The 14,287-nt window shown below is 32.7% G+C and overlaps 1 protein-coding gene across 1 annotated transcript; it reads left to right on the plus strand.

Moving 5' to 3' along the window:
* The first annotated feature begins 2,516 nt into the window (after positions 1–2,516).
* Positions 2,517–12,084, plus strand: LOC120185158 (fimbrin-2-like). Its single transcript, XM_039189450.1, has 14 exons — positions 2,517–2,707; positions 2,802–2,972; positions 3,345–3,586; positions 3,673–3,844; positions 4,317–4,355; positions 4,444–4,512; positions 4,713–4,829; positions 5,179–5,390; positions 10,014–10,169; positions 10,542–10,741; positions 10,881–11,038; positions 11,145–11,241; positions 11,495–11,586; positions 11,740–12,084. Exons 1-14 carry the CDS (start codon positions 2,621–2,623, stop codon positions 11,905–11,907), a joined length of 1,980 nt encoding a protein of 659 aa, XP_039045381.1. The 5' UTR covers positions 2,517–2,620; the 3' UTR covers positions 11,908–12,084.
* The last annotated feature ends 2,203 nt before the right edge of the window (positions 12,085–14,287 follow it).

Below are 14,287 nucleotides of genomic sequence, written 5' to 3' on the forward strand. Positions count from 1 at the left end.
TAAATCTAATCTTAGTATTACCTAGAGAAAAGAGGAAAGAGAACTCTAAAGAAAGGAAGTAGGTGCTTCTAGTAAATCTAGGACCATGACATAAAAGATAAGAAACAAAGGCGAGCAATTTGATCAAGCAATCAAATATTTAATTACATTGGAATAAATATATAAATGATCCAACATCATTAATATCATCTTCCTTGAAAAAAAAAAACAAGAATGATACTTCATTTATCTTTTCCCTCCTCTCATGTCATTTCTATTATATGATTATGTGGTTTTAGAATTATTAAATATAATACTTAATCATTATTTCGATTAACTTTAATGCTTTTAGAAACTTTAATCAATTTTATTGATTGAGTTTCCGGTTTAGTTTGATTAATTTTATTATCAATGTAATATATAAAAAGATATGAGATAAACATGTCTAAACACTCAATATATTCTAAGTTAAGAAGTCTGGAAAATAATGATATTGAATAAAAAAATATGATAGATTAAAAAATTGATTAAATTATTTTTTTTTAAAATAATTTCTTTTTAATTAACATATGATTAAGTGTGAACATAGATTGAGTGAGGTCATATTTTGGTTGTCATGTTTTGAGAATTATGTATCTTAATTTGACCTCCTATTCGATTTTAGAGGAGTTTTACTAATCCTAAACCTGACCCAATACTTAAAAGGTAAAAGTTCGCCCTTATCATATCCAACTCGATATCACTTCAAAACTCTAAATCATCATATCAAAAGTTAACACTATATATATATATATATATAAACTACAAACAAGATAAAAAAAAGAGTTAGAAAAAGGGAAAGACATAATGACAAAAAAACTTTTAATGTTTGGTTAAATAGTCACTTTGACTCCTATTATTTTTAGTATTTTAACCCTAAAACAAATACATTTTTACCCTAAAATGAAACATTGGGGAAAATACTCTAAAAAAAGAATAAAGATTAAAGTGACTATTTAGTCAAAATATAGGAACCTTTTTACCCAAAACTAAAATATTGAGACCCAAAATGCTTCAAAAAAGAATAGGAGTCAAATTGAATATTTAGACAAATGTTAGAGGTATTTTTTGTCATTATGCCAAAAAGAATTAGGAGGCTTGAAATGGGTTGTTGAAAAATTTTAAAGTTCAACTGAAATTGACGATAACACAGGTGCAACGACTAGTGGCAGACCTATAAATTAAAAAACATGTGTCCAAAATTTTAGTTCTCTTTTTTTTTAAGAAATAGATATGCAAATTTCTCATTTCTCCCCTCTCCTCTCCCTAATATGATAAATTAAATTCAAGATATTTTTTCAAAATAATGAGTACGCAATTGTTCTTGAGGCTTAGTGCATACACCCTTGATGATGACTGATGATAATTTTAGGATTTTTAGAATTTGAGAATAGAGAGAGATGAGATGATTTGTGGGAGGAGAGAGAGAGAGAGCAAAAAGAAAAAAAATAAAGAATTAAAATTAAAAAAAATATAGTCAAATGTTATAGGTCTAGTCGAGTAAAATATTTTTATCTTAAACCATACTTTAATCTGAATTTGATTATTACTCTTTTAAATTCCACACCCTCACTTGAACTCAATTTTAGAAGAAAAACTAACTCTATAGATGGGATATTTTTACCCTAAATCATCTTTTGATCCAAACTCGATTATCACTCTTCTAAAATTCAACTTATCTCAATCCAAACTTGATTATCATTCTCCCAAAATTTAGTCCACCCGCCTAAATAAGTTTTAAAGAAAAAGTCGGTATTATAAATTCAAATCAGAATATGTTAAATCTGAATTCTATAATCATACATACTTATAATGTTGAAATAAAATAAAAAATATAAAAATATCAACCAAATGTAACGTACATACATCAACTGGTCACTACTGTGTAAATCATATGGGGAAAAAAGGTAAGCAATGAGCACTCCGACACTTCAAACTGAAAATTAAATTTAAAAATCAATGATTTTAGTTGGTTACTTTGTAGTTGTACGTAGAAATAACAATATTAAATATCTTTAATGATTTTAAGTTTGAGTTTAATAATATATAAATTTCATTTAAAGTTATTTTATTTTTTTATACATATAGAGTAAATACAAGGTAATATATGTTTAAAGACTTTCAACCAATTGACTATTAACCCTCATAATCCTATTGGTATTCAAACCCATGACTTCTAGAGATAATAATGAGTTCCTTAATCAATTGGTTTGTGCTAAAGTTATTTCAACTTTTAATTGAATTACTAATATAATTATTTTTAATAAATTATTTAACAAATTGTAATGTACTTTTTCAAAACAGAACTTGGGTAATAAAATTGGATTCTCAAAAGCCATATTGCAGAGTTGAAGCTAAAAGGGCCCCATAGGGAAAAGGCCCACACTCACCACTCATTTGTTCAAAAATAAAAAAAAAGGAAAAAAAGGAGAGGACAAAAATGGTCATAATTTGAATTCTCAAGAAACCAACTTTGAACTCTTGACAGCTGCAATTCCGTCCCATTCCCACAGTTCAAATCCTGAAAATACAGAAAGATAATAACAATCCAAGGACAACTCTTTGAACACAATTAATCAACCAGTTATTAGATTTTGATCCAATGGCTGGTTACGTCGGCATTTTGGTCTCAGATCCATTGCTGCAAAATCAGTTTACTCAAGTCGAGCTTCGGAGTTTAAAGACTCAAGTAAGTTGATAAATCATTCGATTTTCTTCTTTTACGTTACGAATCTGTTTTTGATCGTAACTACTAACATTTTTTGTTTGTTTTGTTTTTGCAGTTTATGAGTATGAGAAGAGAGAGCGGGAAGCTAACGGTGGGAGATTTAGCATCGAGAATGTCGAGGTTGAAAGTTGTGGGAGAGAATCTGAGTGAACAAGAACGAGCTGGATTTATTGCTGATTTGTATCCTGAGTCGAACGATGAAGTCGATTTCGAGTTCTTTTTGAAGGTCACTTGATGTTTCTTTACTTTGAATTTCAATCCGTTTCCCCCCCCCCCAATAAGACTTAAAAAAATGAATTTGGATTGCTCTGTTTTTTTATGGTAGCATTAGCAATATTTCAAATTAACTTTTCAGAAAAAAATTATTTTCTCTTTTCTGGTTTTCTTTTATTATCCAAGAAAGTAGCATTAAATCATTCTTTTCTTTTAATCTAATTTCTGTTTACACGTATAGAATATTTTGTTGATCCGAACATAAAAGAAGCAACTTTTTAAGATCATTGAAGATTAACTAAGGCTTGGAGGAGAAAAGCAAATGATCCACTTAAATTAGATATATATTATTTTGAACTATTTGGAATTTTGATTTCGTGAATAGGTTTATTTGAAACTTCATGCGCATGCAAGTTCAAGAACAGGAAGTCCTGCAAAGAACTCGTCAGCATTCCTGAAGGCAGCTACAACTACTCTGCTTCACACCATTAGCGAATCTGAAAAGACATCCTACGTTGCGCATATCAATAATTATCTTGCTCAAGATGGGTTCTTAAGCAAATATTTACCCATTGATCCTTCCTCCAATGATCTCTTTGAGATTGTTAAAGATGGCGTTCTTCTTTGGTAAATGATTCTTATAAATTTTTAAGCTGTTGAATTTGTGCTTCCGTGATTCAAAAAATTTGAAGCTTTATGCAAAACAAATGTAGCAAGCTTATAAATGTAGCAGTTCCGGGTACGATTGATGAAAGGGCTATTAATACTAAGAGATTGCTCAATCCATGGGAAAGAAATGAAAACCACACGCTATGTCTCAACTCCGCCAAGGCTATTGGCTGCACTGTAGTCAATATAGGGACACAAGATTTCATTGAAGGAAGGGTATGAATATACTATAATGTTGGTTGTTCCGTTATTGAAATATAGTTTATTTGATGGTTGGTTACCACTTAAGTTTAAGAATGACTTTTGGATATAAGCAGTTTATTTTAAAGCATGCTTCATTGCTCTTGTTGTATTAGCAAAGTCCACAGCTTTACACAATGTGGTCATCTTAAAAGCTGTTCTTGTGCTTATAAACTGCTTTTCCATATGATAATGGCAGTTGGGATGCTCACTGCTTATCATACTTGGCTTGGACTAGGTAGAGGATTTCATCTAATTCCCTAGTTCCGAACTCATTCTCCAGTGGGCGGAATTTATGTTCTTATAGCTCATTTTTGGATGTGGATTGAAATAATTTTAATATGGGTTTTTTAAATACTAAAATGAATCATTTATGAGTGTAATTACTTAAAGTTTGGATTTTGCAAGTGATTATTGGCAATAATGTCATATCTGGCTCCTTTTACAGAGGCATCTTGTGCTTGGATTGATTTCTCAAATTATCAAGGTAATTGGATCTATCAAATAATTAGTTATGCAACCTTACTACTTATGAATAGCATTGGCTAATCTTGCTAATGGTCATGCTACTTTAGATTCAACTATTGGCAGACCTCAACTTGAAGAAAACACCTCAGTTGGTGGAGCTTGTTGGTGACAGTAAGGTTGGTTTGTGTAACATTTTAAGAAAAAGTTCAATTTTTAGGAAGCTAAACTATCTGATCTTTTGTGATGAATTATGGTTAATATGCCCACTAGAAATTTGCATTTCATTTACACCCCCTTTTAAATTTTAACAAACCAGACAGAACTTTGATACTTTTTCTGGGCATCTTTGATAATATTTCTGTTCCTAAACCAACAGGATGTGGAAGAGTTGATGAGTTTACCACCAGAGAAGATCTTATTGAGGTGGATGAATTTTCAATTGAAGAAATCCCCATACAAGAAAATAGTGTCAAATTTCTCTACTGATGTAAAGGTAAGGAAGAAATTCATTTTAGCACATTAAATTTTCCATCAAATATATTCTCTTATGCATGTTTACTGTTTAGCATCCTCATATGTTGCAATAAGCCATTCTGTTTTTTTAGTTAGTATCTAACATAAGGACAAAGTTCAAACGTCTTAAAATCACCATATAGAAATCTAGTGTGAAATTAAATGAGATTTCTAAGCATATATAATTCTTTTGCTTTCTCAATTTGTCTATGCCGACAGTAGATGAAAGAAGTGACTTGGGTTTATTTGGAAGCTGCAATAAGATATAGGGACTTTATTTAAAAGAAATATTTCTTTCCACTTTTGATTATATAATATTCAATCCGCAGGATGCAGAGGCTTATGCGCATCTTCTAATTGTTCTTGCACCTGAGCATAGTAATCCCTCTACATTGGCTGTCAAAGATCCATTTCAGAGAGCAAAGTTTGTTCTTGAACATGCAGATAGGATGGGATGTAAGAGATACTTAACTGCAAAGGATATTGTGGATGGTTCCCCAAATCTTAATCTTGCTTTTGTTGCCCATATTTTCCAGCACAGGTGAGACTTGGTAGCCTCCTTTTCTTTTTCCGGCAGTGATTCTTAATTTAAATATAAAGTGAATTTATTTTGTACTTTTAATATTTACGGTTCTATGTTAACTTTTATCATCCTTCACATATGTTATATGTTCAGTTTGGCAGCATGGGAAAGCTAGATTACTTTCTTCCAAGACATTGTTTCTAACACAAATTCTATGATTTGGAACTTTTTAATAATTTGGATTTTTAGACTATAAAATTTCAAACTCATTAATGTAGAAATCAGAGTAATTCTCTGTAATTTCTTATTTTTTTCAATATGACAGATTGCATATTTATATAAAAAATATCTCTCTAAAGTAAGAAACTCTAAGAAAGGAAAAATAATAATCCTAGGATATGATCCCTTAAAATAAGAGATTGTAGAAATCTATTTACAAAATCATATCTCTATAGGAATGGTAACAAATCATATCTCTATAGGAATGGTAACAAATCATCTCTATAATTCCTACACTCCCCCTCAAGCTGGAGAATATACGTTGTATAATCCCAGCTTGAATAGGAATTTATTGAAAACAGGCTTTGACAAAGCCTTAGTAAGAATGTCTGCAACTTGTTCTTCTGAAGGAATGTATGAAAGTGTGGTTGTCTTTTTTGTTAACTTGATCAGCAATAAAATGCCCATCAATCTCAACATGCTTTGTCCGATCATGTTGAACTGGGTTCTTGGCAATTTGAATAGCAGATTGATTATCACACAAAACTTCAAAGTGATCCTCTTGATTAGTGACAAGTTCTTTCAGTAGTTTAAGTAGCCAAATTCCTTCGCATATTCCCAATGCTAGTGCTCTAAATTCAGCTTCAACACTATTTCTTGAAACGACAGATTGTTTCTTACTTCTCCAAGTTGTAAGGTTTCCCCAAACAAAGGTGCAGTAGCCACTAGTGGATCTCCTTTCAGTAAGGTCTCCGGCCCAACTAGAATCTGTAAAGATCTTAACAGTTCTGTCTTGTGTCTTCTTAAACATTAAACCGTGTCCTGGAGTTTTCTTCAAGTACTTGAGAATTCTATTTGCTGCTGCCATATGCTCTTCAGTAGGATTAGTCATGTGTTGACTTATCACATTTACAGGAAATGCTATATCTGGCCTTGTCAAGGATAAATAAATTAGTTTCCCAACTAATCTTTGAAATTTCTCTTTGTCTACCAATGACACATCTTCTTTGTTAAATTTCAAGCTTGCCTCCATTGGTGTATCAATCGGCTTATAACCAAGAAAACCAGTTTCTTTGAGTAAATCAAGTACATATTTTCTTTGGTTGATCACAAGTCCTTCTTTTGACCTTGCCACCTCCATTCCTAGGAAATACCTTAGCTTTCCCAAGTCCTTGGTTTCGAATTCCTTATTTAACAACTTCTTCAAATTGCAAATCTCTTCTTCATCATCTCCGGTAAGAATTATGTCATCCACGTACACAATAAGGATAGCTTTCTTATTTGTAGAAGTTACCTTGATGAAAAGAGTGTGATCGGCGAGGGATTGCTTGTAGCCGTTTTTTAGGATGACTTTAGTGAACCTCTGGAACCAAGCTCTGGGTGATCGTTTTAACCCGTATAGAGACTTGTTGAGCTTGCACACCTTGTTACTTCCTTCAACAGACTTTAAGCCAGGTGGCAACTTCATATAGACTTCTTCTTCTAGCTTGCTATTAAGAAAAGCGTTTTTTACATCAAGTTGGTGTAATTTCTAATCGCAATTTACAGCCAAACTTAGGAGTACTCGAACAGTATTCAGCTTCGCCACAGGTGCAAAAGTTTCTGTGAAATCTATCCCATATGTTTGTGTAAATCCTATGGCCACTAGTCTCGCTTTGTATCGTTGGATGCTACCATTTGAGTTGTACCTTACAGTAAAGATCCATTTACAACCAACAACCTTTTTTCCTTGAGGAAGGTCCGTAACAGTCCAAGTAGCATTTTTCTCCAGTGCACAAATTTTCTCTTCAACAACCCTTCTCCATTTTGAATCCTTTAGAGCTTCAGCTATGCTTGTGGGAACCTGTTCTTTATCCAAGTTTGCTGTAAATGCTTGAAAAGACGGCATCAATGAATTATAACCAGCAAATTTTTCAATAGGATGCTTGGTGCACTGTCTAACCCCTTTTCTAATAGCAATAGGGAAGTCATCTAGAGTAAGGGAAGTGGACTTACTGATTTCTTCTTTTATTTCGGCAGCTGGACCCAAATCCAATTCTCAGCAAACATCAAATTGCAAAACAACCTCAGGAATATGTTTTCTTTTCCTTGTATAGAAACGAAGTTGTTTGATTGGTGTTGTTTGTGGAATATTTTGAATGGGAGTAAGTGTATTTTCATGAAGGGTATTTAAAGTGGGTATGGGTGAAGTAGTGATAGGTACTACCGGTGGATCAATGGGAGTAGTTACAGGTGACAAATCTGTAGGTAAGGACAAAATTGGTGGCAATTCTGAAGGTTGAGAATGAAGAGTAGGAGTAGATACCTGATGTGGCTGAAAATCCTTCCATGTCTCCCCTGAATTTCAGCCTGAGTGAAATAGAGATCCTGCTCATATAATGTTATATCCATAGTGGTAAAAATCGTTTTGAATGAGGATGATAGCATTTATAACCCTTCTTAAGTGAAGAATACCCAACCAGTACACACTTTAATGATTTAGGATCTAACTTGGACTTATTAGGAGCAATGTTTTGAATAAAAACAGTACAACCAAATATTTTAAGTGGAAGAATGGAGGAGATAGGTTTAAAATGGGGAAAGTATTGCAAAAATATAGATTGAGGTGTTTGAAATTGTAAAACCTTACTAGGCATTCGATTTATTAAATATGTGGCAGTTAATAAGGCTTCCCCCACAAATATTTTGGAACATTAGTGGTAAATAGAAGAGAACGAGTAACTTCAAGGAGGTGTATATTTTTTCTTTCGGCAATACTGTTTTGTTGTGGGGTGTCAACACAAGAACTAATCTGAACTATGCCATTTTCCCTGAAAAACGCACCCAAAGACTTAGCAAAAATTCACTGCCATTATCAGATTTAAAGAGCTGAATTTTAGACCCAAATTGAGCGAGAACCATGTTATAAAATTGGGTAAAACACTTGCAGTTTCAGATTTATCTTTTAGCAAATAAGTCCAAGTTATCCTACTGTGATCATCAATGAAAGTGATAAACCACTTACAATTATCAGCATTCTTCACCTGAGAAGGACCCCAAATATCACTGTGGATCAAAGCAAAAGGGTGAGAAGGCTTATATGTAGAAGGAGAATAATTTGATTTAGTATGTTTGGCAAGAGAGCAAACTTTGCAAGAAAAAGAATTTGACCTTTTATGAATGAATAGAGCAGGAAATACTTTTGCAAGATAGTGAAAACTAGGATGACCTAAACGATAGTGCCATAACATAACATTATCAACTTTTTCTAAAGCAGTGAAAGATTTCGAGATTTCGGTTTTAATAGAGGCAGGAAGAATGTAGAGACCATTCTGCAAGCTGGCCTTACCAATCATCTTCTTCGAGTTCAGTGCCTGCAAAGTACAATTAATATCATTAAAAATTGCAGAGCAGGCAAGTCAGTGGAAAGTTTACTAACGGAAACAAGATTGCAAGCCAGATTTGGTACGAAGAGGACATTTTTAAGTACAATCTGGTCATTGAGAATAACAGTGTCATGTCCTTCTATTTTACACAAAGAACCATCAGCCGTTTTGACAGCTTTACCAAAGTTTGGAAAAAAATTGCAAAACAAATCCTTATTACCAGTCATATGATCCGTAGCACCAGAATCGAGGGTCCAATTAGGGGACGACTGGGAGGAGAAAAAAACTATAGCATGAGGTTTACCTTCTGGTTCTTTCATGACCAAATTACCTTCTGATTGAGCAGCAGAACTAGAAAAATTTTCTGGATTTGAAGTGATCTTCGGAGTAGGAGAAGAAGTTGTGGACATCATCTAAGTTGGAAAGAAACTGTAACCTAAGCTGATACCATGTAGAAATCAGAATAATTCTCTGTAATTTCTTATTCTTTTCAATATGACAGATTACATATTTGTATACAAAACATCTCTCTAAAGTAGGAAACTCTAAGAAAGGAAAAATAATAATCCTAGGATATGATCCCTTAAAATAAGGGATTGTAGAAATCTATTTACAAAATCATATCTCTATAGGAATGGTAACAAACCATATCTCTATAGGAATGGTAACAAATCATCTCTATAATTCCTACAATTAAAACTACTATAGAGCAATTATATTGTATTATATGGTATGGCCATACACGTCACAACAATTATGGATGAGGTTTGATTTGATACTTGACACTTGACATGTCTTTCTTTTACTCAAGTTTATAAAGGTAGTTTTTTCTCCGTGCGTATGCATTCATCTTCTTCCTCCATGTAGTTCTGGTAGAATATGTCAACTCTGTTATGTGGCATCAATTAACAGGAATGTGAACTGTCAAAAACTCATTTGAATATTTTACATATACAGAAGAATACAAACTGATGGCTAATGCTGTTTTTGTTCGGTAAGTCTAACTAGTAATGAGTTCAAGATATAAAAGTTAAATATTGGTATATGTTAATTGCAGGAATGGCCTTTCAACCGAAACAAACCAGATATCTTTTCTGGAAACTCTACCGGATGATGCCCAAGTTTCTAGAGAAGAAAGAGTATTTCGCTTTTGGATCAATAGTCTTGGAAATTCAACTTACATCGACAATGTCTTTGAAGATCTCAGAAATGGGTGAGTATTACATAAATCATACTAAATTCTTTCACGGGTCTTATCCTGAGCTCTTGAAAGGAATTAGGCTTCATAGATTTGGGTGCTTTTGCTTTCTGCATTGCTTATCTTTTTCGTTTTGCTTGCAAATGGCAAAAACATCAGATCCTCTATTCTATAGGTAAATTGTACTGTTATTTATGTTTCTGTTTGAAATTCAAACATTTTAATAAACTATGTGAGACATAGCTCTGCATGATTTAAATGTCTATGAATATTCCATTTAAAACCATATGATGGTTTACAAATAGATTAGTCTCCATTTAACGAGCCTCCCTTTCTTGTAAAAAAAAAGTCTCCTGTATGTGAAATGACTAATTTGTTCCTTTGCAGGTGGATACTTCTGGAGACCCTTGAGAAGGTGTCACCTGGAATTGTTAATTGGAAGATTGCTAACAGGCCTCCTATCAAGTTGCCATTCAAGAAAGTAGAAAACTGTAACCAAGTGGTTAAAATAGGGAAACAAATAAAATTTTCCCTGGTTAATATTGCTGGAAATGACATTGTGCAAGGAAATAAAAAACTAATATTGGGTATGTTATCTACCATGATAATCTGGATTTTCATTGCTGTTGTGAAAGCAATTCGAATACATTTTTGGCGTACTTGAACATGCATTGCCAATTGGTTTACTCCTGTCTTGACAGATTCAATGTTGGTTTTTTTGTTCAGCTTATTTGTGGCAATTGATGAGATACAACATTCTTCAACTCCTGAAGAACCTAAGATTCCATTCACATGGAAAAGAAATTACTGATGTTGATATTCTTAGGTGGGCTAATACAATAGTAAGCGGTTCAGGAAGGCAGAGTCGCATGGATAGTTTCAAGGTATGCTTTCTATAGCATTGCTTAAGATCAAGGCTTGAATGACTTTAAATGGACTTAATGCAACGGCCCTGGGATATTATATATCTCATTGATTTCCATTTTACAGGACAAGAGCTTGTCAGATGGCATATTTTTTCTTGAGCTGCTAAGTGCTGTTCAGCCTAGATCTGTAAATTGTAGTCTTGTTACTAAAGGAGTGACTGGTATGTTCCAATTATTCTTTGATAAAGTTCTTATGTTCGAGTTTAGCTTTTTTTTATCCCTTTTCGACGTGTGAAGGTTATGCATTATTCGACATGTTGGTGTCGTCAAACTTCAGCAAGCTAGTTTATTCAAAGTTTCAGATTAGTTCAATGAATTACGTTTATTTTACCTAATTAAACTTTGTGCATCCTGCATAACATACGGTTTTATGCTAATAATTTCTCATGTTTCCTCCAACTTTGAATATTGCAGATGAGCAGAAAAAGATGAATGCTACCTACATCATTAGTATTGCGAGGAAGCTTGGATGCTCGATATTTTTGCTTCCCGAAGACATAACCGAGGTATCTTTTCCCGTCGATGCAAGCTTCTTCCTCTTTATTTTTCTAAAGCAAACACTCGTAATGTAGTCATGAGATGATCAATGGAATTTGACATTACAAATAAATACATTTCTTCTCCTTTAATTTCCAACATGCCTGGGAACATCATTTCAGGTAAATCAAAAGATGATCCTCACATTGACTGCGAGTATCATGTACTGGTTCTTGAAACAACCTGTTGAAGAGGGACCATCTGCAACATCAGATAGTGAAAACAGCCAAGTGGAAACAATTTCTAATTCGACAACTGATGACTCGGCATCCGAGTCGTCGGTAGAGTAGAATAAGGATGTGTAAGGAAGTGCTGAAGCCTTGTTTCGTTTTTAATGTTTCTCATAAACACTCCCGTTTTGGATTGAATTTGATTGCCAAGGTTATTGTATGACATTACAGAAATCGGGGTGTTTCAAGCAAATTTTGCAAATTGCAAATGCATATGTGAATATCATTTCCGTTTTATCTCCTTTCTGCTCTTCTAGCTATCTTATATTTATTGCTTCTTATTTATTTATTTATTTATTTATTTTTCTTTATAAAAAAAAGACAAAAAAGAGTATTTTAGTTTATGCAGTATACTTAATTTGTTCATTTTTAATCCTTCTATTATGAAAAGGACATTTCAATCCCTGTATGTTTAGAAAGTCAACATTCTGGTATAAGTTAGATTTATTGTTAATCGACTTAACTATTTTGATATAAACACATTTTCGGTCTCTCTCAATTTTAAACTTGAGAAAAATAACTATTTAAAAATATTTTTTGTGAATTTTCGTGTCGTTCTTATTTACTTACTTTTAAAATATATATTATATAAATTACTCTCTTTTTTTAAGAAAAAATAATTTCTTCAATTTTAAAATTGCTAACTAACATAACTTAAATTTTGGATTAAAAATTCACTTTTCAAAAGTATAAAGATTAAAATATCCTTTTTTATAGTATAGAGACTTGTTCTCACTCATTTTCGTTCGGAGCCTATTTAGTATAGATATAATATATAGTTTTGAAAATATTTTTGAAAACGTATGGTTTTGAAAACATTTTTAAAAAACGTATATAATATATAGTTTTGAAAACATTTTTGAAAACGTATAATATATGGTTTTGAAAACATTTTTGAAAATGTATGGTTTTGAAAATGTTTTTGAAACATATATAATATAGTTTTGAAAACGTATATATATATATATATATTTTAAACGATTTTTGAAAACATAATATATATTATATAGTTATATATTATATAGTTATTTATTTATTTTCATTACATTATATATTATATATTATATTTATATTATTTATTATTTATTATTTATTATTTATTATTATTATTATTATTATTATTATTATTATACTTATATATATTATATTTATTTTTTTCATGTCCAAAGGGTCCAGTCCAGTCCAGCAAAGGGGACCAACCGAGCGATACAAGTCTGACCCAGCAAAGCAGGTCTGGTTAGGGGGCCTGACCCAACCCAAACATATTAGGGTTTTGTATCAAAGGAAGGCGTCGCAGGGGGAGCGTGTGGAGGCCATGCGCTAGTCAAATCCAGAAATCGGTCGGGATTATTGGCACCAAAAATCGAAAAGCACAAAATCGAGGAGTGGATAGGAGGAAATCTCCCCCGTTTCTCAGTAGCCAACACCAAAAATCGACCATGCAAGCCACTAACCGAAGATCTCACTAGAATCAAGACTGCACCATCCCCATTTTAGCCGGAAATAACCTCTGGCGGTGGGGTATAAATTCCCCCACCTAATCTGTCAAGAACAACAAGAGACATCAAGCAAAAATCCAGCAACACAAGCAGCAACCGCACAAGAGAAGAACCAAAAACAATAATACACAACCAAATCAAAAAACCAAAACAAAAAACAAGCAGTGTTCGGTCAAAATCGAAAGTCACCAAGCCAAAAAACAACCAAAACAACGTCGAGTAAGGCATTTTTGCAAGCTCCAAAATACGGTGCAACGTCTGTCACGGTTCTGGAAGGGAATGAGGCCAGAAAACGAAAGGTTTTTCATCGGAAATAGGTAAAAACTTGCGGCTTTCTCCCTAGATCTACGCCATTTTGGACGTTTGTAGAGGGTTTTGACGTTGGATTTGAGTTTAGGAAGTCGGGAGAAGCATTTTAGGGGAGTCTGATGTTTTTCGACCACCGCCAGTGGACGGACAGCGGTGTCTCGCCGGTGGGTGATCGGAACTTGGCAGGATGGGGAGAGGTTTAAGAGAATTTGAGAGGGATGAAGAGTTTTTTTTAAATGAATGAAACTTGATTTTTTTAATTTTAGGGTATTTATAGGGTTCCTAGGTTGTAATTTTGAAAATTTTAAATTATTTCCGTAGTCCCTGGACTTTTGATGCATAGTTCATTTTTGGTGACCTATTACAATTCTGCCATTGAATTTTCAATTAATTCAATTTAATCTTTTATTATATTTATTATATTTTGCAATTTAGTCCCCTAACCTTTTGTTTTTTTTGTAACTCATATTTTATTATTAATTAGATCCATAAATTACAATTTATTTCAATTTGATCCTTTAATTTATTTATTTACTCTTTTTTCGTTTACACTTTAACATGTTTTTTAGTATTATTATTAACATTTTTTCTCTCTTTTATCATGTTTTTTTTTCTATTTTTATTTCTTTCAA

The sequence above is a fragment of the Hibiscus syriacus genome, unplaced genomic scaffold (assembly GCF_006381635.1).
Source record: "Hibiscus syriacus cultivar Baekdansim isolate YM2019G1 unplaced genomic scaffold, ASM638163v2 tig00112989_pilon, whole genome shotgun sequence".
NCBI lineage: Eukaryota > Viridiplantae > Streptophyta > Magnoliopsida > Malvales > Malvaceae > Hibiscus > Hibiscus syriacus.

Bases quoted from the DNA above. Each gene is read 5' to 3' on its own strand.
- LOC120185158 (XM_039189450.1), top strand. From the start codon at position 2,621: ATGGCTGGTTACGTCGGCATTTTGGTCTCAGATCCATTGCTGCAAAAT. The intron at 4,513-4,712 runs GTTGGTTTGTGT...CTAAACCAACAG, and splicing joins AGCTTGTTGGTGACAGTAAG to GATGTGGAAGAGTTGATGAG. The intron at 11,039-11,144 runs GTATGCTTTCTA...TCCATTTTACAG, and splicing joins GTCGCATGGATAGTTTCAAG to GACAAGAGCTTGTCAGATGG.